Below are 24,139 nucleotides of genomic sequence, written 5' to 3' on the forward strand. Positions count from 1 at the left end.
GATGGTGAACAGATCAAAACACTGACAGAATCCATGGATGGCAGGCTTCTGAGTGTCCTTGCAAAGAAAGGTGGCTATATTGGTCGCTGATTTGTTTTTGTTTTGTTTTTGAATGTCAGAAATGTATATTTGTGAATGTGGAGATGTTATATTGGTTTCACTGGTAAAAATAAATAATTGAAATGGGTATATATTTGTTTTTTGTTAAGTTGCCTAATAATTATGCACAGTAATAGTCACCTGCACACACAGATATCCCCCTAAAATAGCTAAAACTAAAAACAAACTAAAAACTACTTCCAAAAACATTCAGCTTTGATATTAATGAGTTTTTTGGGTTCATTGAGAACATGGTTGTTGTTCAATAATAAAATTATTCCTCAAAAATACAACTTGCCTAATAATTCTGCACTCCCTGTATACACACACACACACACGCACATATATATATATGTGCGTGTATACACATATATATATATATGTGCGTGTATACACATATATATATATATATATATATATATATATATATATATATATATATATATATATATATATATATATATATATGAGGGGCCGTACAAGCCAAAATTCATTCTTTCACTCTTACATACATACATTCTTCGTTCACACACATATACTTTCACTCGCACACCTTTATTCTTATTTTCATATCCATGTATATTCACTCTCACATAAATCCATTAATCTTCCTTTCACACACATGTATTCTTTTTTTCTTAATGCTACATATTTTTATGCTGACATATATTTATTCTCTTTGCAGGTGCAGCCCTTTCTAGTCATATATATACACATACCCTTTACCTTTCAACACATATATATTTGTACTCCTATACTCATATATACATACAATCCCAGTGTTTATCCTTTACCCTTGCATACATACACTCTGACATTCACATCTGCATTTCCTAACACAGGAAGTTCATCCTTTAAGCAGGAAGTTATTCTTAAACCAGGAAATGTAATACACTTGGAGAACTTACTTGACATACCCAGACCTAAACCAGAAGAACCAAGCAATGAAGCTGTTCAAAGTCATCCTGCTTTCTTTGCTAGTATTGCAGTTAATTTGTCAAGTAAGTAGTAATGAAAATGACATTAGAACTTTTTTAAATAATGTATTAGAATGTTTGGAACAAATTCAAAGAGAAGCTACAGATTCTTTTGTTCGTCAGAGGCTCCATAGAGAACTTGGTGATCACATTCAAACCTTATCTGGAATTTTGTCCATCTCAAGATTTGTTGACGATGCAAGAAATAGAGAAGCAGTGAATACATTACAGTCCTTAAATGGATGGCTAATTTTTTTACTGACTGCTTATGAAACCAGACAAGGAACTACATCTGAGAACAGACTTGTCTTGCTACCTCCACCTCTCATGACTTGCTCTCAAGGTCGACCGCGATACAGCATTTCAAGAGAGCAAATATCTCATTTAGTATCTCTTGGAATGAACTGGCAAAGCATTGCAACATGCTTAGGGGTTAGCTCCCGTACTCTGTACAGGCACAGAGAGGACCTTGGCATTGAGCCACTGACTTATGCAACATTATCCGATGAAAACCTGAACAGGGTTGTTAGGGAAATTCTTCAGTATACCACAAATGCAGGTGAACGATATGTGCATGGCAGCTTGAGATCACGTGGGTTACGCATCCAAAGGTGGCGTGTAAGACAAAGTCTACAAGAAATTGACCCCTTTGGACGTTCCCTCAGAAGACGCAATGCAATACGTCGACGACTGTACAGTGTTCCTTTCCCCAATCAGTTATGGTGAGAAAATTCTAACAGAAAAACAGTCCTGATTCTAAGTCTATAGCGAAATGAATTATCTAAAGCAAAATAACTCATTGTTTTATTTACTCAAACTTGTGCATATCCTTGACCATGTCATAGTTTCCCCATACATAACTTATACTTATTTCATTTTTCTATAGGCATATAGATGGAAACCACAAACTTGTGAGATGGAGGATGGTGTTCCATGGCTGTGTGGATGGTTTCAGTAGAACCATCATCTACCTTGCGTGTTTAGATAACAACAGGGCATCAAGTGTTTTGTCACTGTTCATGGTTGGTGTTCAGAACTTTGGAATGCCATCCAGAGTGAGATGTGATCATGGACTAGAAAACACTGGTGTTGCCCGTTTCATGCTTTACAGGCAAGGACTGAACAGGCATAGTGTTATCACTGGCAGGTCTGTGCATAATCAAAGAATTGAGCGATTATGGGCAGAATTAAATCGAGTGGTCTCATATCATTTTGTTAATCTTTTCAATTTTATGGAGGAGCATGGTGTATTAGATTCACTTAATGAGGTCCATTTATTTTGTCTTCATTATATATATATTTGCCACTTATTCAAAGAGCTGCCACAGAATTTCAGAACCAGTGGAATAACCATGGACTTTCAACACAAGGAGGGCAAACCCCTCTTCAGCTGTGGCAAAGGGGCATTATCAACAATGCAGGAATACATAACCCAAATATGAATGGTATTTGTGAAAATGACTTTGGTATTGATGAATGCAGACCACTGCCAGAGCTGGAGACAAACAATAATGTTGTTGTTCCATCAATTAACATTTCCATCAGTGACACCATGATGGTTACACTTCAACAGACCTTTGATCCATTTGAAGATGATGGCAATAATGGTATAGATTTATTTTGCAACCTTGTTCGTTTTCTTGAGAGACAATCCTAAAATATCAATAAGGCCTCTGGAGAAATTTCATTTACTGTAATTGTGGTTGTGCAGCTTAAAAAGAATACAGTGCCAAGACTGTTGTTAGTTCAGTATTATTAGAAGTTTAGTCACAGCTTTAAATTTCAAGAACGCTACTATCAACCTTTACATGCATGTTGACGGTTTGTATACAATTTTAAAGAATTTATGAGTTGTATTATGTGAGTGTGTTGAGATTTTACAACCATGTTTTGTTTTAAAACACCTTGTTAAAAGAAAAAAATAAATTTGTGCAACCACATTTTATTGAGGTTTTTGGTCATCACAATCACCAGATGTATTGTCTTGGAACAAGATGAGTCAAACTGATAACATTAACATTAATACAGTCAGTAAATACATCAAACATGGATCACTGATCAAATAGAATAGAAGTGTCAGATAAACAATATTGAAGAACACCAGAGAATAAAAGCAACAAACAAGTACAAAGCTAGAAAACAAAAATAATCACAATGCACATAAATTAATGCAATTAAAAAAAAAACTGAATTGAATTATGTTAGTATATATAACTATTGTATACTTGTAGAACGGTACCCTGACAAGCAAAAAGACTTGAAGGAAATGAACATTTGTTAAAAGGTCAATGCAAAAACAGAGCCTCCAATCACAAAATAGGTGGGTGAAATATGAAATATGGCAACATAAAGTAAATTCAGCTTGGTCTCAAGTGTGTTAATTGGTGTTTTAGGTGGAACATTTTGAACATTTTTTCTTTGATTTCTGGGAAAGAAATCAAAGAAAAATTCCCCCCCCTTAGAATTACTTAATGATTGACACTCATTAATTTAACTGAGTGCAAAGCTCAGGTTAGCATACTAACCTGACCAGGAACTAAGCTATTCCAAAACCATGTGTATTACCTAATGCAAAGTCCATATTCTCCTGAAAGTCTTTGTAAGAGGTATGAAGTGGTAACTTTAAACAATTGATGCACGTGTTTGCAATGGGTAGTTTAGACATGGTTTGTGCATCAGGCTCTTGGTGAAGAAATTCAATGGACGGTTGTGGAGAGAAGCCAATTGGTGGAACAATGTTGGCTCCAGTGGCGAAGGCAAGAATTGTCCCCAGCTTCTGTGTTCCGTCTTGATCTAAAGGAAAAGCAATACTGTCAAAAATGGCATTAAAGACAAAAAACACAGCAAGCATTTCTACTTTTAACTGATTCAATGAAAAGATGCACCGCATTATAAATTGAACACACAATGCTTAAAACGCTAAATTTACCTTCTGCATCTGTTAGGTAGTCTCTCCAGAAACTAATGACAACTGCTTCAGCATGCCTTTTATTGCTCCCAGCTGGAGAAAGGCAGATGGTAAAGAGGCTGTCAAGAAGGTCAGCTGTAAGCACTGAAGGTGACCAGCATAGAAGGGTGCGAAAACTCTCTGGGTGAGCTTGGATTTTGTCCAGCACCTCAAGTGTCCGTAGTCCATCCTGAAATCTAAATGATAATCAGAATTACCTTTAAAATCAAAAATCACATCAAAAATGAATGGATCCAAGAAGTATAATCTAAAACATATGAATTTATATATACAATAATTTTTACTTCAGATTATTCACATCATCAAACGTGTGTATCCCAAATCTGCATTTTTGATGTGATGCTGTCACCTTTGGAGACATGGTGTACCTACACATAAAGAAATGTCACACAAAATTCCCAGAATACAAGGCAATCAGCATGGGTTTGACTTACTTATTGGACAATCAATCAATCAATCCATCCATCCATCCATCCATCCATCCATCCATCCATCTCAAATGGACCACGGACTCTGTGTATTACTTGGAACATGATAATGTCATGTATAAGCAGATCCTTGTCTTCCAGCCTCCGCAGCGGCCTCAGGCAGCCAGCATTGGCTAAGTATTCCTGAAGTGGCTCAGTTGCTACTATCAGATCTTCAAAGGATTTACACTCTTTAACCTTCAAATAAAAAAAAAATAAAAAAAAATCAATGGGCCCCAATTAATACATGGAGTAGAACGAAATGCACACAATACTAAAACATTATCTAACAACTGACAAATCAGTTTTACCCTTTTAATTTTTTCACGCAGGTCACTATCGGCAACATCTTCTAAAACTGGTTTAGCCAAATCTGGGCCATCAACAAGGCAAGAGAAGAGTGTTGGGGACAGAAAGCCTGCTGGTGGACCACTATGTACAAGGCTTGCTGCAATGGCTCTGCCTGCAATGAAGTACCTGTCCTCCCTCATGGCTAGAAATAATGAAAAACATTACATGTCAATAGATGCATGAAAGCGCTTGACAAGAACTTCATAAAAATTATTTTTTTATTGCATTACTCCAGGGATATCAGCCTAAAATCAATACATACCAGCACTATCAAGCGCCAAGTTTATTTTGTCTTCTTCACCCTCAAACATTGGAGACAGGGGCAAAGCTTCGATCAGAAGTCTTAGAAATTCTCTTCTTGGTCCACCCAAGTCAACAGCCTCTTCAGGTACTCCCATATCGTCAGAAAACCTGACAGAAATTGTGTGGCATGGATCATATGTCGCTCGTTTAAAACCTCTAATTGCTCCATCCAGGACTGTTGATCTATTAATGTTGAACTTGCATTTCTTCTGTTGGTTTACTTTTGCAGAAAGTTCCTCCAAAATATCTTTTGCTGATACCAAACAACTTGAAGTCCTGTAGGATTAAAAAAAAAAAAGAAAAGAAAAAAAAAGAAAAAATATTGAAAAGAACATCAGTAAAAACATTCACATACAAGGGCTACAAGGACATACAAAGTTTTGTCAAAATCAGAATCAGCATACTTTATTAATCCCTAAAGGAAACCATCATTATCATAAGCAAAATGTACAAAGGAGTATATGGCTCAGTGGCTTTTTATATTGTTTATATGTTTTGGAGAACTAGAAAGCACTAGAGCAAAGAAAAATAGTTTCAATGCACAATAAGTAAATAACAATAAGTAAATTTCATTTCATTGTCAGATAGGCTCTGTTAAAAATTCGCTGCCTATTTCAAATAAAATAAAATTTGCCAGCATTACAGCATTATCATTTGACTCTGTAGACATTATTCAAAAAACTGTTTTGTTAACAGCAAATATAAATATCATATATGTATATAAATATCTGAGGATGGATTACACTCCTTCACAACACTGGTTACAGAATTGGATTGCAAAAAATATGGTGTTTAATTGGCTACTGTAAAACATTTGTATTTGAAACTAACCTTTTGCTCTGCAGGCTTGATAGTATAGCCTGGTTAAGTTCCTCATCATCAGAAGACATGTCAGATAGTGGAGTCATGATTGAAAGGTAGTTATCGTAGTTTACAGATTGAGTGTGTGTTGATGTAGAGGGTAATGCTGAACAATGATTCTCTGGATTCCTGGTCTGGTAGGGTGAGCTTGAGGTATTTTGGCACGTCAGGACCAGAACTGGATCACTTAAAGATGCAGATGATGAGGTAGAAGGCTGACTAGTGGAAGGGTAGATTTCCAATGAAGACACTGGTAACTGGCTGAAGGAAATGTTTGTTGAAGCGCTGCTGTACTTGTGTGAGATACTACTTTCATGGGTCAAGGCAGGAGTTTCCGTTAATAATGTCCCATTACAAACTGATGAGGCAGGAGATTGCGTCGGAGCAGAGATTGGTTGGAAGGCAGCTGTTGAACTGGCAAAACTGTCTGAAGATGATGAGCGCAGCTGCCTTGATGAAACAGGGTTTTCTTCACAGTTTTCCTCACTGCTGTAGCTTGTAATATCATCCTTAGAAATGAAATAATAATTATAATAATTCACATATATTGAATTTCAACATTAAATACCATATATCCAACCTCTTCTGCTTATTCTTATCAGAGGTGGGGTGGTTGGAGCCTATCCCAGCTACCACAGGGTGAGAAATTTCAAGAGTTAATAGATCTTTCTCACAATTACTTTTACATACTAGGCAGAGAAAATTGTAACACATCTCCTGAACAGCAGTAGTCTTCCGTTCTATAATTCACAAACAGTCCAACAGAGCAGCTGTAAATTTAGTCAATACCAGAGCTTAGGATTAACAAAAAGGAAAAAAGGAACATTAACTTGGTACTATTCTATCCAACTACAAAAGTTTAAAAAGAACAGAGATGAGAAAGTTCAAAGGTTGTTTATGCACCAATTTTTGGTCTTAATATTATTACTGTACAGTGCTATGTAGATTCATTCAAAAGTCAAATAACGTACCAAAATTGGTTTTGATGGTCTGATGTATAGGGCTTTCAATTTATAAATTTTATGTATGAGATTTGCATCCAGCTCCTGTCCTCCTCGCAGTTTGGGCGCAATCAGTCTGTTGCCACAAGCCATCAGAAACTCCAGGCTGGAAAACAGTTAAGTTGTAAAATGTTTAAAATCCAAAACAGCAAAAATGTGTCAATAACTTTTTTAGAGCTAATCTTGTTTTCCTCTTTGAATCAGACTTAAACCAGTAGTAACAGAAGTAAACTTTATACAAATGTCAAAAAAGTATGCCAAAAATGGAGTGTTCAAGAAAGGATAATTGATTTGGTTCTTTTAGTTTACTGATTCATGTCTACCTGTTCTCTGACTTAAATCGTTATGTAAAGCTTTGAAATGCCTAGATATCGAAAAGACTACTGACAAAAGCTGTGTCGCATTATGTTTCGACTGCCAGCACAACCTACCTTACATCAATAGAAAGTTTATCACCAAAGGCGTCCCTTATTTGTTCAGAGACAGTTTTCTGGTCCCAGGATTTTTGGAATTCAAATCCATTCAATATATGCCCTTGTTCATGTAAATGTTGTTTTGTGCGATGCTTGACAACAACACTGCTTGATGGGCGTGGAAGAAGGATGACATCTTTGTTGAAAGTATCATGACAATGTGTCTTGGCCCTATAAAACAAAACAGAAACTATATTCAGATTTATGTATCCTTTGTTTTATTTACCTATACTTAGACACTATCAGTTTCTTAAGAAAGTTGCTAATGTCACTTGGTAGTGACCAGCTTACACGTTAAACTGTTGCTAAGCTTTTATAAATAAAATAAAATGTTACACAGTTCATATTAAGAAAACAGTATCACAGCTAGCCATTTAGCCCACTTGAATATATTTAAAGTTGCTCGTGTATGTAAGAGTTGAGTATAATAGCAAACGCAACTAACAGAAACATAATTTGAAAGAAAAAAAATGCATAAAGTAATAGCATGCTTATAAATTGCCTTTGAAAAAAAATGGAAAATGTACGTAAAATAGAAAATGTTTTGGGGTTTGACCATTTTAATTCACTGAAGCTTGAATTATATATATATATATATATATATATATATATATATATATATATATATATAGTACAATGAAAGAAAATCTAAATGCTCCAGTTCAACTACAGTGCGGCCCCCTCAATCACAAAAGCTCAAAAAATAAACTGCATAAGGATTTTTTTACTGCTCTTTAAAATGAAATACGCCTACAAAGAGGCATACAAAGAAACATTTGCTATTACTTTTTACTTTGAGTAAAGAACAAAAAAGACACCAATCATATTTCTTTTTTTTTTCTTATTTCATACACTGTAGAAACTGGACTGAAGGCATGACTTGGCATCCATGTTTATCTACCTCTACAGTGGTACAGATATTGATCCACTCACAACACAGAGTTGGATTGATGTCTTCTAGCAAGATTAAAATTCTACCCCAATAAATAAATAAATAAATAAATACAAAACTAAACAAAAATAACAAGAAAATTAACCCAACCTTTTATTTAGCAGGCTAATGTAGCTACCACCTCCCACATTAATAAAGAAGATTTAATATAAAGTAATCTTAAAGTAAGCATCAACTTACACTCGGGTCACAAGTACAAACAGCCACTAATATTGAAATAAATGCCACGGTCTTTACTGTTTTTAATGTGGATGCTGCTGAATAAATTAGCTAGGGCTAAAATTTTATAAGGGTAACAAAGTGCGTTGCTAAATCAGCAAAGCACACTTCGTATTTTGTATTTCGCAGTTGTATAGTTAAGTGGCAAACTGTTTTGTTCTTACCTTTTCCTTGATCTGCAGTTCCAGTTGCCAAAGTGTTTCTGGGTCTGATATCGCAAAGACTGCCCCACTCCAGTCGAACTCCGTGTAGCTACTTGGCTCGTTGAAGCTACCCGGGTGTTAGCTGGTCTAAAAAGTTCCCTCATCTCACTTTCCACCGTGCTGTGGGTAACACTGGGTGCAGTTGAGCCCGTCCCATCTCGATCAAGTGACGAGGACAACGATGTGACCGTTTCAGGAGATGATAAAATATTTCTTAACAACCCGACAGCTTGCTGAAGAACTCGAGTTTCTTCTCCCCCCTCCATGCTGTCACACACTTGAAAGTGACCCGCGCATGCTTCTCAGCCAATCACAGTGGTACAGACACCCAGGAGGCTTGGGGGGTCTGGGGGTGCTCCGCCCCCCGGTCTGGGGTGCTGGCTGGGCCTTGGGGGCTTGGGTCCTGGCTGTTGTGTCGCCGGAGCTGTGGGCGGGTGGGTGCAGGGGGGCTCAGCCCCAGTGCAGGGGATCTCTGGTGCATCGGCCCAACTAGGGGGCTCTCTAACTGGTGGGGAGGTTGTTATATCTTTGCAGGTGGTCTCCTCTCTACAGGAGCTCACTCTGCAGGTGGGGGGAGAGATATAGGAGAGGTAGAGAATGAACTCAACCTGGGTGTCTATTGTCTTGTGTAGTTTGGGAGATGATTGGATGATGGGGTGGGTGCAGTTTTCTCTGGGGTGGAGTCGGGTGGGCTGCCCCGGACTCTGTGGGGCAGGGCGGTGCTGCTGCTGCGGGCCCCGGTCCGGATGGGCCTGGACCCCCTTGCCCTGGTGGGTTCCAGAGTGTGGGGGTGCCTACTGGGGTCAGCGGGGGAGCTGGCCCCAGGGAGGGGCCGCTTGCCCCTCCCTTTCTTCCCTCCCCATCCTCAGCTGCCTCCCTATTCCCGCTCTATCACACCCACCCACACACGCAGGGCTTGGGGTGCAGGTATGTCACCAGGGTGCAGGGGAGGCAATCCCCCTCTGTCCCCTTCTGGCCGCCTGTGCCTCAATTTTATTCTGCAACCTAGACATCCACATTACTCACACTCTCACATAACACATACATATAGGGCCTTGGGGGTGGGCACGTTTTACAGCATCCAGAGGATGGTCGGTGTACTCCAACCCACCTCTGGCGCTGGTGCCCTACCCTCAATTTTAAATGCATATAGACACTAAGGGTTTTCGGGAGGAGCCGTGCTGCTCTCTGAGAGGAAGCTAGTACCATGCTCTCCTGAGTTTTAAATGCACTTTAGAACAGCACACAGCAACACTACATATGAGCGGGCGTAGGGAGGTTTGGGGTCTTCACTCACCCCGGTTCTGTTAGCCGTCAGGGCTGGGGGGCTGGGAGGAGGTGCTGGCCGTCAGATTGGGGTCTGGGATGCAGGGCCTCCCTGCTACTGCAGATAAGGAGGTGGTCCGCTTGCCTCCACCCCAGAGAGAAGGGTTACATCTCCTGGGTTTAGGTGAGGCTTGCCCCTCTGGGGGCGGGGGTACCTGGACCTGGGATATAGAGTATGTTTGGGGAGTGCAACTGTCTGTGCAGTGTCTATTTGTGTCTGTCTACACGTTGGGTGAGTGCCGAGTATTTGGTTGTGCACATGGGGTGGGAATGCACGTTTGTGTCCACGTGCGCCTGTTCGTCTGTGTCTATATGTCAGGTTGGGTCTTAGACTCAACCTCTCTGGGTACATCTCAGGCCCTCCAAAGTACGGAGGCCTATCTCCCCTCACCACACTCCCTGCCGGTGGCTGATGCCCTCAGACGTTGGTGTGTTAGTGGTCCTTGTTGTCTGGGGCTGGGCGCTCATGTATGTACCGGCTCACTCCTGGTGGCCGATTGGCGGGGCCTGGCGCCTGTGGCCCGGCTGGGCCCCTTCCGGGGGATGGGATGCCCTCAGGCCTCTGGCCTCTGGGCCTGAAGCTCGGTCCTCTCTGGCACAGCTGGCTGCCGGCAGAGCCCGCGGGCACACCACTGCAACCTCCTCTGGCCTCTGCTCCGTAGCTGCTGGGTGACCTCTCGTTTGGGGCTCTACTCAGCTCTTCCCAGGAGGGTGGCACGGTTCCTCCCCCCCTTTTGGTGGTCCTCCTCGGGTCCTTGTACTCTGGGGCCTCTGGATATCTGGGGCCTGGATCTCCTCCATACCTGCTTCATACCCTGGGGGACGGGGCTATGGCTCCCCACACTCCCTAGCAGATCGTTACATGGAGAAACCTTTGGAATACAAGCATGCTGATCCACACAGGTATGCACACAGGTGTACACACGGGTGTTCACAGACGCGGACTACACCTCTCTTGGCTGCTGCCTCAAAGCACATTGTGCGCTGTCTATCTTGCGTGCTGCACAATTTTTTTTCTCCATACAGGTGATCCAGGTGTTTTGTTTGTTTTTCTTTCTTTCTTCCCCCCTTTCTCACCGTCTCTTCTCCCCTCTGGTTTTCTTTCTCTCCCTCTCTTTCTTTCATTCTTTCTCCCTGTCCTATCCCCCAGTCATGTCTGTCCCATTTGTAGCAACCGAAAATAAAATAAATACATAATTATAATAAAGGTCAATCAAATGGACCAATATGGCAAGGCCATGATAATCCACTTGGTAAAATAAATCCGCTTGGCATCTTTCTTGGCCTTAAGACAACAATTCTGATGGCTAAAGATCCAAACGGCACACCAAAAAAAAAAAAAAAAAAAAAAAGAATTTTGCAAATAGCTATTTTTCAGCAGCATAGTGCTTTTTTCCCCCGTTATTTTTTTTTTAAAGTCAGGTCAAGGCTCCAAAAGCCCAAAGACGATTGGCAGCTCACAACAATTTTAGTTTGCTGGATCATTTTAGTTCAGCTTTCCTTTTGTTATATTTCTTTAAGAGTTCAAAATGTGTTAATTACATAAATAAAATCTAATTTTCTCTGTAGCACTTCATGGATTTAAGCAACACACCTTAGTTGTTCACACAAAGCATAAAGGTAAAAAAACAATATATACAGTGTTATCTTCATTTTAGATGTCAAAAAGTATTTGCGGCTCCCAGTGTTTTCTTTTGCGTGGAAATTGCGTCCAAATGGCTCTTTGGGTGTTAAAGGTTGCTGACCCCTGTTATAAAACATGGGCCTGGACCTGATCACCACCACAGTCTCTCCACCGGCCATGGGTCATGTACAGACATGTAAATAGACTCTTTTAGAGACAGAACCCCACAAAGCAGCTGAAACAGACTCAGTATCTCCATCACAGTGGATCACAATATGAAGCACTTTAAAGCAGCTGCTGCTGAAAACTTCAACTATAGAAAGACAACTGAATAAAACACATAAATTCACTCTTTGTTTAACATTTATTTCATACACACCAAATTCAAAAGTGTTAAATGTTTTGATGTTAGTAGTCTTCTTGCAAAAGTAGAGTTAATTTTACTCTAAGTAGAGTCACATTCTTTTAATGTAATTCTGAGGTGTAAAATGATAGTAGTTAAAATCAAGTGTTAAAAATGAGTGTTTCTATGTTAAATCTGGAGGTGTTACAATGGAAACATTAACTCTTGACCTCTTAACTCCTACAGGGGCTATGACACCAATAGAGTCAATCCACAGACTCCGCCCCCAGCACCATAGGCACCAATCAAAGCTGAAGTGAAGCCGTTTCAGAACATTTTGCTCTACATATTTGAGTTGTTTGCCATGCTTGGTAAGTCATTTTTTCAAAGATTGTTTCAATTATTATTATTAGCTTTTACTTCTGTGGCTCTTTGGAGTTGAGACAAAGCTGTGTGAAAGGCATTAGCCATGTTGCTCGCTGATAGCATAATATTCTGTTTTAGCTAGCTGAAAGGTATTGTTTGCGGGCAAATAGTACAGCCTTGAAAAAAAGCTTGCATGTGAATTTTCAGTCAGAGTTTTGGTCAAATACACCTAAAACAATGTCTAGAATGTGAAATGTTGGTATAATGGTGCTACTTGAAGCCTGAAAATGATCTCCCATAAAAAAAATAAAAAAAAATCGAGCAAACAGCAGTAGCAGATGTCCTGACTGGGGTTAGCATTTAGAGTTTTGTGCACACGGTTTAGGTAAAAATGAAAAAGGTTGAGGTTTTACATTTAGTTCAGTATTACCTGCTGCCTGTGTCCTTGTCTTTTGGGAAAATACTTTACACAAGTAATGGCTCAAAGAGGATTCCTTTTCTTTACTGTGCTGCAATTGATTACCGGATTATTTGTGCCATTAATTAGTAATTAATGGCACAAATATTACTAATTATTACTAATTTTTATTCAATCTCCACATAGGATATGCTTATGAAGATGGAATATGGGGGAGAGCAGAAGTACATTGAAGTTCCACAAAGTGATGAATGAAGGACATGCGTATTGTATTGAAGAAATAAGTGATGAGGATGCTGTTATTTGCATTTACCAGCTCACCTATGTCAGACCTTTTGATAAACAAAATTCTAATGAAAGTGAGAACATGTACACTGTTACATCTTTCAGAAAATGTTTTGAAATTGTGGTGCACAGTTCAGAATAAATGTTTTTAAAAACCATTGCATCTTTTTAGTAAATGTTTATTTCCAAAATAAATTTCTAGAAGTTCAGAACAGTAAAATTCCCACTTTTTAGGATTAATTAGAAGATAACTCTTACGTAGTTAAACTAAAATAGTCTTTTAGAGTTAATATATAAACTCTTAACACCTAGTTAGCATTAGTAAGTGTTAAATTATCAACTCCAGACAGATTTGTGTTTAACACTAAATCAGAGTTAACTTACCAACTCTCCAAAAAGAGTTAAATTAACACTCTCTGGTGTGGACCCATATAGACACTTTAATAGTGTTGAAATCAAATCTGACAGTGTTAATTTGAACATGCTGGATTTGCTGTGTAGAATGAACAAATGCAATTATAGTCGGGTTTACCTGTGAAAAAAAAGCTTTAAACCTTCAAATATTCAAGTGAGTAAAAATATCTGATCAATGACAAGTGGAAAGAACTTCTGCCGTTGATATGGAAAACTAAATAAAGTCCAACATTCAATCCACAACATGATTAAAAACATTCTTCTTCTCCCAAATCACCAAGAGCTGCACATTAACCACCACAATATATTTTTATTCTCTTTGCTTTCAAATATGAACACTGTTTACTTTCATCTGTTTCATTCGTTTTTGTTAACATCTTCCTGTGCATCACTTTACAGCAGCCAGACTCATTGAAATGAGACTTTGTAGGAGTTCACTTCCTCTCATGTGTTCATCCACAGCAGCTGGACAATAAAGTTATTGTGACCCTGATACTGCAGCAGATCGCTCTGATTTCCTGTTATCACTTCAAATAGAAATGAGGCTGTAGAGGTTTGGTGCATGCAGAAAAACAGCTGCAGGGACAATGAAAAGACTTTTCTGCTCCAACTTTCTGCCAGCAAACGCTCAACTTCTCCCAGCAAGCTGAGCTAATGATTAGTTGGTGTTTTTCTCCAAACACTCTCTCACTCTTCTCTCAACGTGTTCACAATAAACTGTGAACAGACACCGAGGAGAGCAGCAGAAGACCTCATTCAGGAGCTAAACTCAACATGAACTGAACTCACAGTAAAGTTAGCTCGGTGCTTACCTTTAGATGAGCCCACAAACCGAGAGAAACTCCGTGATGAAGCTGGAACTCTTTCCAAACACAGGAAACAGATCAGGGAGCAGAGACCCACGTGGCTCACGCTGATCTCAGCTACGATCCAGGAGACAAGGGTGGGCAGATCGATGCAGATATCGATCCAAACGTTGGTAGTGGTTTATGATCGATATTTTAGTTTGTTTCTCTCCTCTAAGTTCACTACTTTACTCCCGTTTCGTGAAAAAGCAGCTCTCTCTGCTCGACTCTTCTTCCCTGCACACACGCTTTGCTCCGCCCCCTTCTTCCTGCTCTGCTGTGATTCGTTACTTTGCGGTCACGTGACGCAGCTGCGCTTCGCAAGTAGGTGAGGTACGTCCTATTTCCTTCTATTAATCTTTTTTCCAGGCCTCGACGAAAACTTCATCACTGGTAGGAGAATTGCTAAGGACTCAGTAGAAGAGAAGAGCGGTGCTGAGAATTTGAACAGTCTTACTATTGTCTCTTCTAAACAATAGGTGAAGATGGACTACAAAATGTGCATCTTTTGTTGTAACTGCTGTTTTATTGTCTTTTAAATGCGAAGAGTTTCTGGAAAATAATATGAAAAGGTTATACAAAGGTTAGAATTTTAAAGAAGGAATGGTCATTTGACATTAAACGGCTAAAAAGAGACACTGTATCAGTTTGTTACTTAAAGTCATGAACAGGAGTATTTCTACTGCATGTTTTTTTTTTGTTTAAATTGCCACGTCCGTGACCTCAGTATGACCTGAATTCAGAACAGAAAAAGAAAGGTCATATATTACAGAGTTTAGTTATCCATAAAATCATCACATTCAATGTAAGATTAAGGTTAACTATTGAACTATTCTAAAGTAAAGGCTTTAAAAACAAGTAGACGCTGAAAGTTTTAACATCACTAATATCACATAACTTTGCAGACATGTGGCCAACAGTAATGTTTTATTGTTCTTCGCTATTAAACATTTGCGCATAAATAAGTGACATAATATCCAGTACTTACTTTTAAAAGTTTACTCTTCAGTCAACCCGTTTCAGAGAGCTGCCGTTTTTTTCCCAAAAAATTATCCGCACCCACAGCTGCACAAGGAATTGTGGGATATGTTGGGCCACGAAGGCTACACCGGACCCAGCCTTCAAATCTTGGGAAAAGAAGGGGGCAATTGGAGGACTCTTTTAATTGGGACGATCTTTGTCACATCACTGTGACGTAATCGGCCTTAAAACGCTGCATTTAAGGCTGCAGACCCTGAATTGTGATAAAGTCTCTGTCTGTAAGACATTCCTGCAGTTTAACTATTTGTTGTATGTTATGTGGCTTCATGGATAGAAAAAGTTGGGCATCATCTAAGAAAAGCACGTATAATGTAAACAGAATTTGTCTTAGCACTGAACCTTGTGGAACTTTATAATTAACCTTAGGACTTAGGACTCTCCAATTTGATTTCTATTAGATAGATATGATACAAATCACTGCAGTGCACTACCTGGTACACTGCTACAGGTAGCATCCTCAAATAGCTTTAACAGAATACTATGGTCAACAGTATCGAACGCTGCACTGAGGTCTAGCAGGACAAGCACAGAGATGGTGATGGTCCGCTTGAAGCTGACGCTCCGGTGCGTGTGTCAAAAAAATCAACACACTGCTTCAGAAGCACTGTGTCGAAGCTTGATTCGTTTGGCCAGAGTCACGTGATCAGTGACATCCGAAGCTTCATTTAGAACGTGACTGCTTCGGTATCTCATTCAATGGTTTATAAGGAAGCGAATCATTCGCGGAATTTGTGGAGTGTTTTGATGGTGACAGATAGCGAACCACTGATCATTCCACTGAGAGATTTGGAGCCAGCGAGGAATAGAGGAGGTTCTGTTGTGTGGGAGAATTTTGAGTTGATATTCATCAATCGGGTGGGTTTTCCAGCTTTGTGTTCTTGTTGTTTGCTTTTGTTTTGTGCGTGTTTATTATATCTGAAAACGGGAAAAAGGTAAAATGTCAAATATCTGCTTCCATAATATAAATATAACTAAATAACTTTAGAAAAACTTCCACTTGACTCTTTACATGTAACTGCATCTCTACCAGTTTCTCTGCACTCCAGCCTCTTCTGTTCCATGTGAAGGGATTTTCCTTAAGGCAGGAGAAATTATCTCCGCGAAAACGAACAGGTTCGACCATCGCACAGTGGAACAAATTCTCTTCTTAAATAAAAATTAAAAAGGGTTACTTTAAATGCATCATGTTTTTAATTTGCAAGTTCATAAGCATTTTCCCTTTCCAGTTCACAATCAATTCTACCCCCAGGTCAAAAATATGTCTGGGAAAATTTCCCTAATATAATATTATTTATGAATATACCCGTCTAGCGGTTAATTGCATAAGTGCATGGAGGTAGGACCTCAAGGCAGAAGCATACTCCATAATGTGTTGTACATTATTATATGTATATTATATGTAATGTGGTATTTTTCAATTATTGTATTTACCAACATCAAGAGGTCACAAGCAAAGAAAGACCACACAATGGTGCATGTTTAAACAAGGAGAGTTTACTGGTCAAAATTATTCATTAAACAAATAAACCACATTTTTTTAACCACCAAAAAATACACGTTTAAAGCAACACAACAGCAGCCCAATATCACACAGAATTCCACTCTGTAGAGTGAGCAATCATAATGAAGCAGTTGGTTTTATTTTTAGCTTCGAGTAATGAACCGTTTTTCAATAGAAGCTTCAGTGCTTCAGAAAGCTTCATTTGGCCATCACTACACAGAGATGAGTCCACTGTCAGAGGCCATAAGAAGATCATTTGTAACCTTCACTAAAGCTGTTTCTGTGCTGTGATGAGCTCTGAAACCTGACTGAAACTCTTCAAATAAGCCTCTGCGGATGATCTGTTAGCTGTTTGACAACTACTCTTTCAAGACAACAAGGCATGAGTGGAATGAAAGGAACGTGGGTGCAAGTGGGAGGATCACTGACAAGAGACACTGCAACAGACGAAAAATGTAGTTAGGGAGTGAGGAGTGAATACCAGAAGGTGTGGGGGATATTGAACTTAGTGGCTTACACACAGGTGTAAGTCGTTAAAACCGGGGAGGTGCCGAGTCAGCATCCACCAGGTGAGTGAATGAATGCATTTCCAAAGTAAGTTCCAGATGATCTAGAGAGAACAGCAGGAAGGAGGACAGGCAGGTGAAAGTGGTGAGTACATAGAGTCCATGCATGAGACTGGAGAGGTTCTAAGAATCTTTCCTAGTGATGTTTCATCTGACACTGAGCTGTTAAACAGGGCTTCATGTAATCTGCCTTTTAGTGAAGCAATTGGAAAGAGTTAGAACAATCATTAGACTTTGTCACAACATTTCAATGCAGGTGATTAAAACAATAACTAGATGAAGGAACTGTAGACACAAGGAAACTTGGTAAGTACAAAGTGAGGGCAAAAAACACAAGGAGCAATAACACCTGGTTACCACCATGGGGTAGCTGACAAACTAGTGAGGAACTGATGCCAATGCTGGTGTTTAAGTAAAGCCTTGCTGGGTGCTGTTAATGAAAGTCAGACGAGGAAAGGCAGCAGGCACCAGGAGTTCACCCTGAGGGCTGACCCAGGTAAACACCAGTAACCAGAAAAAAAACACCTTATGCTCACTCGGATCCTAACACTTGCTACAGTCAGCTTAAATGCCTGTGGTACATAGCCAGTGTTGGGGAGCAACGGAATACATGTACCATCATTACGTATTTAAAATACAAAATATGAGTAACTGTATTCTGTTACAGTTACCATTTAAACAGGTGGTATTCAGAATACAGTTACTTTGTTGAAATGAATGGATTACATGGAGGTATTTTCCTGTTTCCACGCTGGTGGAAACCCAAACAAAACACTCATTAAGAGGCTCTAATTTCTGTGTCTCAATCTCGCAGCCCATGTCACCGCTACTTGCGGCCCGCATAATGACGTGAAGAAATATTTTTAAAAAAAAATATTCACAAAAACTCCCATATGGAAAAGAAATAGAAAAAAAACTTATTAAGGACTTGCGTCAGATTTCGCCTACTTCATATAGTGAATCATATAAGGCTTATATGATTTACTCATGAAAGTGTCCACTCTCATATATTGTTTTAGTAAGTATCCAAAACATACAAGTTTCATTTATATAACTTTTCAAGGGATCTTATATTTGTTTTCACCCTTCTATGCTTTTCATACAAGTTTCACACAAGACAGATACAAACTTTATAAGATTTATATATATCTTTTTCGTATGGGATGATTTAATATGAGGGCAATAAGCAGAGTGTTACAGGCATAGTCCTAAAGAATGTAGTCTTATAGGCAGTGTAGCCTAGTTGTAAGTAAGCTATTAAGACTCGACTGTACGCTGTGTTCGTGTTTTCCTCCGAAACAATAAGTTCCGCGGAAGCAGCCTTTCAACGCCTCTCTCTGTCTCTCACTATCAAAGTTGACCCAGACAACAAAGTAAAGCTAGTTTTCAGCTACGAGACTGACATGAACCCGACGTATTAGCCAGAGGTCCCTTTACTCGGTTCGGAGCCGCAGACCTGTTTTATATACGTGTGGAATAGTTTTCTATACGAGATCGCTGCAAAAAGTGCAGCCTTACATAATGTCTACTGTACTGTTACTCATTTTATATTAAGATTTAAAAATCTAGTTGATATTCCTATGGCGAATAACCTTCAGTAAAAGAAATAAATCACACAGCAATAGTACGTTGATGTAGTTGTAAAAAGCACGATAATATATTAAGTAATCCAAAGTATTCAGAATACGTTATTCTCATTGAGTAATGTAACGGAATACATTACACAATGCAATTTGGGGCAATTACATTTTGTAATCTGTAGTGGAATACATTTTAAAAGTAACCATCCCAACACTGTACATAGCCAATTAACAGATACAGGTTGATCGTATTTAAGACTGAAACATTAATTAAAGGTAGGGCAATTTTGAGAAATAATGTAAGATACCTAGGTCACACTACAAATCTGAAAAAACTCAAAAACCTGGAAAAAGGAGTTAGCTTTACAAAAGAAGAGGACGACATTTTTTGTGAAGTTTGTGTTGAGGGCAAATTATCAAGAAAGCCTTACTAATCAGTGGGAGAAATCCGATCAAAACACACAAACATTAAGCTACTCGCCCAGAGAAGAACGGCTGCTGCCATCATCATCCGTCATCATTTCTGCTACACTGGCAGGGCTAGGGGCCAGGACTCTACTCTTCGGGTTAATGGGGGATTTTGCTAACTCTGTGTCTGATAACAGGCACTACACCTGCAGTAGCTGTGCTCGGTGTGAAGTCTGGCAGCAAGCTATCATATACGGAGCATTTCTCGGCTTTTAATAAAATGCTATGCGTCGCCAGGTGTTTCATCAGATTCGAGGTGTTACCTCCTTTAAACAGTATCAGCTTAAAACACTTGTTGCAGGCTGCTGAGTTTGCATCTTTTTCTGTGAAGTACAGCAAGACTTTTGACAGCTTTGCCTTGAGCATTTTTAATCTGTAGCTCTGCTCTAAAAGAACGTACGTACCTGGGCCCGCCTACTATCCTTGCAAAAGTAAAATGATTGGCTAGAATCCAAAGTGTATGACATCTCAGGAAAAAAGAAAGCACAGAAATGTTTGCTGCTTTTCAGTCTGGTTACTACCGTTTATGTCAGAACCGGTGCCATTATGGAAAAAGTTGCCGGTACCCATCCGGTAATAGATACTGGATGGGTACCGGTATCTATTATGTGGATACCGGTACCCATCCCTACTCAGAACTGACAATGGTGGGGAATACACATCTAAAGAGTTTCAAGAATATTTGAAAGCTCAAGGCATCCACCATGAAGTGACTGTGCCACATACACTGCAGCAAAATTGTGTTGCAGAGAGAAAAAACAGAACTCTAGTGGAATCAGCTAGAAGTATGGCATCACATGCAAAGTTGCTAAACACATTCTGGGCAGAAGTTGTTGCTACTGCAGCTTACATACAGAATAGGCTCCCAACATCTGCTTAAAAGAATGAAACACCCTATCAGAGATGGTATGGGGAAAAAACAGACATTAGCCATATGAAAGTTTTTGGATGTGTTGCTTATGCTCATGTTCCAAACACCGAGAGAAAGAAGCTGGACAAAAAGGCAAGTTCATTTCCTGGGATATGCAACGAATGCAAAAGGCTACCGACTGTGGGATGAGGAAAAAAGAAAAATACTGATTCGACAAGATGTGGTCTTCAATGAAACAGATTTTAATTGCAAAGAAAGTGAAAATGATCTCTGTTTGGGGAATGAAGTGACACTACACCTGGGTGAAAGACAAACAAGTATTGAGGAGACTGTCACCAGTGAGGCTACAAAAGGAGATTAGCGGATCAGAAGACCTCCAAAGAGATATGGATTTGAGGAGTTTGCTGACGTAGTTACAGTTGACCATTATGCAAACATCTGTTGTGTCACAGAACCAAATACACTGGAAGAGGCTATATCAAGCCTAAATGCAAAGGAGTGGAAAGAAGCAGCTGATTTGGCATATGAGTCACTGCTGGAAAATGGCACAAGAATTTAGTGGCTCTACCAAAGGATTGCAAAGCAGTTGGATCAAAATGGATCTTTAAAGTTGTGCATCACAGTGATGCACAAGTGGGAAGATTCAAGTGCAGACTTGATGCCAAAGGCTATTCACAGATTTATGGTGCAGACTATGATGAAACATTCTCTCCAGTTTTACGATTTGGTTCAATTCGTACATTGTTGTCATTTGCTGTGCAAAACAATCTAAATGTGCTTCAAATGGATGTTGTGACTGCATTCTTGAATGGACACCTGGAAGAGGAAATCTACATGGAGCAGCCAGAGGGTTACATCAAACCTGGGCAGGAACATCTAGTGTGCAAACTAGACAAGTCAATATATGGACTGAAGCTTTTACAGAATTCATGAAAAGCATTGGTTTTACACAGAGTACTTCAGATCAGTGTGTGTTTGTTAGAACAGGTCAGGAGTTGGAAATATTGGCTGTGTATGTTGATGATCTGATTTTGATTACCGAATCAACAGAGAGCACGAAGAACTTAAAGGACACTCTGAGGAAACACTACAAAATGAAGGACATGGGTGAGCTATCCTACATTCTGGGCATCTCAGCGGTCCAAGACAAGGGCAAAAACCATGTTCTGCTTCATCAGAGACAGTTTACTGAAAACATACTACAAAAGTATGGAATGGACAGTGCAAATCCAGTAGCAACTCCAGCTGACACAAATGTCAAATTAAGAAAGAGTGATTGGCTGGTTTTGTGGCACAAATATAACGGTGTACAGAAATGTTGAGAACGCAAGTGTGACCAAGTGGTCGGCGGGGTTAGATAAAAGGAAATAATAAAATGACAACGCCACCTAGGGGAATTTCACCCCCAGGAAATATATTTAAGAAAAATAAATAAAAGGAATAAAAGGAGGCCGCACAGATTCAAGGATGCACACTGAGGCAGGTTGGCTCCAATATTAAAACAGTTTTATTTATAGTAAAAATAAATAAAATATTAAAAACCAAGATGTAGCGTCATTGTTGACAGTGTCCTAAAGTGAAAATAAAACAATCATGGAACTTGGACTTACCAGCAGCCGTGGAACCAAAAGAAAATCACACAAAAAGAATCACTGCAGCCCACCCGGTGCTGTACAAAAGAAAGTGTGAAAACGACCCACCACCTGAGGTCCCAGGGCCACTGGCACGTCCTCCGTTCACTGAAATAAAACACAGAAAAATATGTTAAAAGAATAAAAGGACACTGAGCGTCAGGCTCGCTACAGATCATAAAAAACTAAAACACACTTTAATAACAGAAATCACACACACACAGGAAGGCTTATACCCCATGGGTCAAACTACCACTCGTGCTGGTAGTAATTATTCTCAATCGCAAGCCGGTCTGGCTCCCCACCGGCTGAGACTGGCAACCAAGGCGATTTAAAGTCCCAGCACGACACTCGGGCAGAGGGTCGCTTCAGCCCGATCACAGAAGCGTGGGTACGAGCAACAGTCCAGAATAAAATAGAATAAAACCAGGCGAACCAGAAAAAGGTAAGCCTACTTAATAAAAACAAGATAAGACAAGCTAAAACAAGGCAAAACGAGACAAGACAAGACAGCAGGCTCCACCGAGGAGGAGTCCTCACAAGAGCGGCTGGGAAGGCGTTTCACTCTTCCGATTTGAGTTGGGCGATTTGCCACGGAGAGGTGAATACAGCAGTCAAACCCTAAAACAGATAAATGTAACCTTAGACTCTTATAGCTATGAATGCTAATAAAGGTCGTTTTAATGGCTTACCCCAGGACCGGAGGCGCTATACTCTCAGCTGGTGGGGATAACACGAGCACCTCTCTCCGCAACGTCAGAATAAAACAAACTGCCGCGCTACAACAGGCCGCAAAAACTATATTAACACAAATTCCAGTACTCGGAGGGAATCTAAGGTTAAGCGAGAGCATACCTGTAGCTGTCATATGATCTGCTCTTGCTGATCAGTCCGTCGCAGTGTGCCAGCATTTACTGCTGCTTTGCGCTGAATGCACGAGAGGAATGATCCAACAAAAACACCGGCTTAGCTTTATACGGGCTAACGCCACCCTGCAATCAATATGCAGGTGGGTTCCCAATTAACCTAGTTGTGCAGCGAAGAGAACGAGCGCAGGAGAGGGAGAGAGAGAAAAAGAAAGGCGAGTAGTCCATCTGGCTACACAAGCAACACATTGTGAGCAAGCGCAAATGCAAAAACTGAGCGAGAGGGGCTGCTGTTGTGTGTGTGTATGGATAATAGCAAACACTGAAATTAGGGCTGCCACGACTAGTCGACTAGTCACGATTACGTCAACTATCAAAATCATCGACGACTGATTTAATAGTCGACGCGTCGTTTGAAGCTTTGTAAGATCCCAAAAGACGCAGGAATAAGTAGTAGGATTTAAGAGTGTAATAACGGACTGAAACAGAAGATGGCAGCACTGCATGTACAAGGATGCCAGCTGCCGTTGAACCCCAAAGAAGAAGAAGTAACTTTGTCCCAGAATTCATAGCGCGGCCCAGCTCAGTTTCCAACAATGGCGGCAGCTAGTTAGTTTTAATATTACTCTTATTATTCTTTCTGGGTCACAAAATAAACGTTTAACATATTTTCAGGCGAGAATGTAGCTGTGTAAACCTCAAATATCTGCTCAGTTTATCAAGACACCACATATTTTGAAAAGCGCTCCAACGTCTGTTACCCACTAGCTCGATAGCTAGCCGGGGGCAAAGCTCACTAGAGCCAGTGAGAACACCGGACTCCCGGCTAATCGTTTTCAAACCCACCGCCGTCTTTCGCTACTTAGATTAAACATGATATATAAGTCACTTAGATAACTTAAAATGTTATTGTTTGGCTTTTTTTAGTATTTTATTTATTCCTGAGTAAATCGGTTTGGCTGAGATTAAAGTTATAGTTTTTACACAGCGGAATAAACGTCAAGCAGACAGCTGATTATCAGAAGTGTGAGATGCTCGAGAATATACTCCGGTGTCCTGTTATATTTTAGATAGCAAGGAGTTTATTAAACTTCACCGAAACAATCTGCAAATTTCATTA

At 39.8% G+C, this 24,139-nt stretch overlaps 2 protein-coding genes, 1 long non-coding RNA gene and 1 pseudogene across 5 annotated transcripts in view; 1 reads left to right on the forward strand and 3 right to left on the reverse strand.

Annotated features, from left to right (window-relative positions):
• LOC146380831 (uncharacterized) overlaps positions 1-14,750 on the reverse strand; it is a 41,564-nt gene extending 26,814 nt beyond the window's left edge. For all 3 annotated transcript variants that reach the window (XM_084939861.1, XM_084939860.1, XM_084939859.1), the window contains exon 1: positions 14,463-14,750. The gene's annotated coding sequence lies outside the window, so the exon portion shown is untranslated. The remainder of the gene's footprint in view (positions 1-14,462) is intronic.
• Positions 609-11,489, reverse strand: LOC146380832 (uncharacterized). The gene is made up of 10 exons (XM_084939885.1): positions 8,836-11,489; positions 7,459-7,671; positions 6,998-7,133; positions 5,997-6,535; positions 5,125-5,441; positions 4,823-5,004; positions 4,539-4,709; positions 4,329-4,414; positions 4,006-4,220; positions 609-3,869 (listed from the first exon to the last, which is right to left on the reverse strand). The coding sequence occupies exons 1-10, from the start codon at positions 9,138-9,140 to the stop codon at positions 3,613-3,615; spliced, it is 2,421 nt and encodes an 806-aa protein (XP_084796011.1). The 5' UTR covers positions 9,141-11,489; the 3' UTR covers positions 609-3,612.
• Positions 1,952-2,733, forward strand: LOC146380833 (uncharacterized; annotated as a pseudogene).
• Positions 14,751-21,988: 7,238 nt separating the features above from the next.
• On the reverse strand, positions 21,989-23,113 carry LOC146380834 (uncharacterized). Its single transcript, XR_014801336.1, has 3 exons — positions 23,009-23,113; positions 22,846-22,932; positions 21,989-22,774 (listed from the first exon to the last, which is right to left on the reverse strand). It is a non-coding gene; the product is annotated as an uncharacterized LOC146380834 (long non-coding RNA).
• Positions 23,114-24,139: the final 1,026 nt, after the last annotated feature.

This window comes from Perissodus microlepis, chromosome 9, assembly GCF_051167445.1.
Source record: "Perissodus microlepis isolate ML-2025 ecotype Zambia chromosome 9, ASM5116744v1, whole genome shotgun sequence".
Classification (NCBI taxonomy): Eukaryota; Metazoa; Chordata; class Actinopteri; order Cichliformes; family Cichlidae; genus Perissodus; species Perissodus microlepis.

What these genes read in the sequence shown, in the direction of transcription:
- LOC146380832 (XM_084939885.1), bottom strand. Translation starts at nt 9,140, where the DNA reads ATGGAGGGGGGAGAAGAAACTCGAGTTCTTCAGCAAGCTGTCGGGTTG. An exon ending in TCAAGCCTGCAGAGCAAAAG is followed by an intron (nt 5,442 to 5,996) that starts GTTAGTTTCAAA and finishes TTAATCCTACAG; the next exon opens with GACTTCAAGTTGTTTGGTAT. An exon ending in CTTGGCGCTTGATAGTGCTG is followed by an intron (nt 5,005 to 5,124) that starts GTATGTATTGAT and finishes CATTATTTCTAG; the next exon opens with CCATGAGGGAGGACAGGTAC.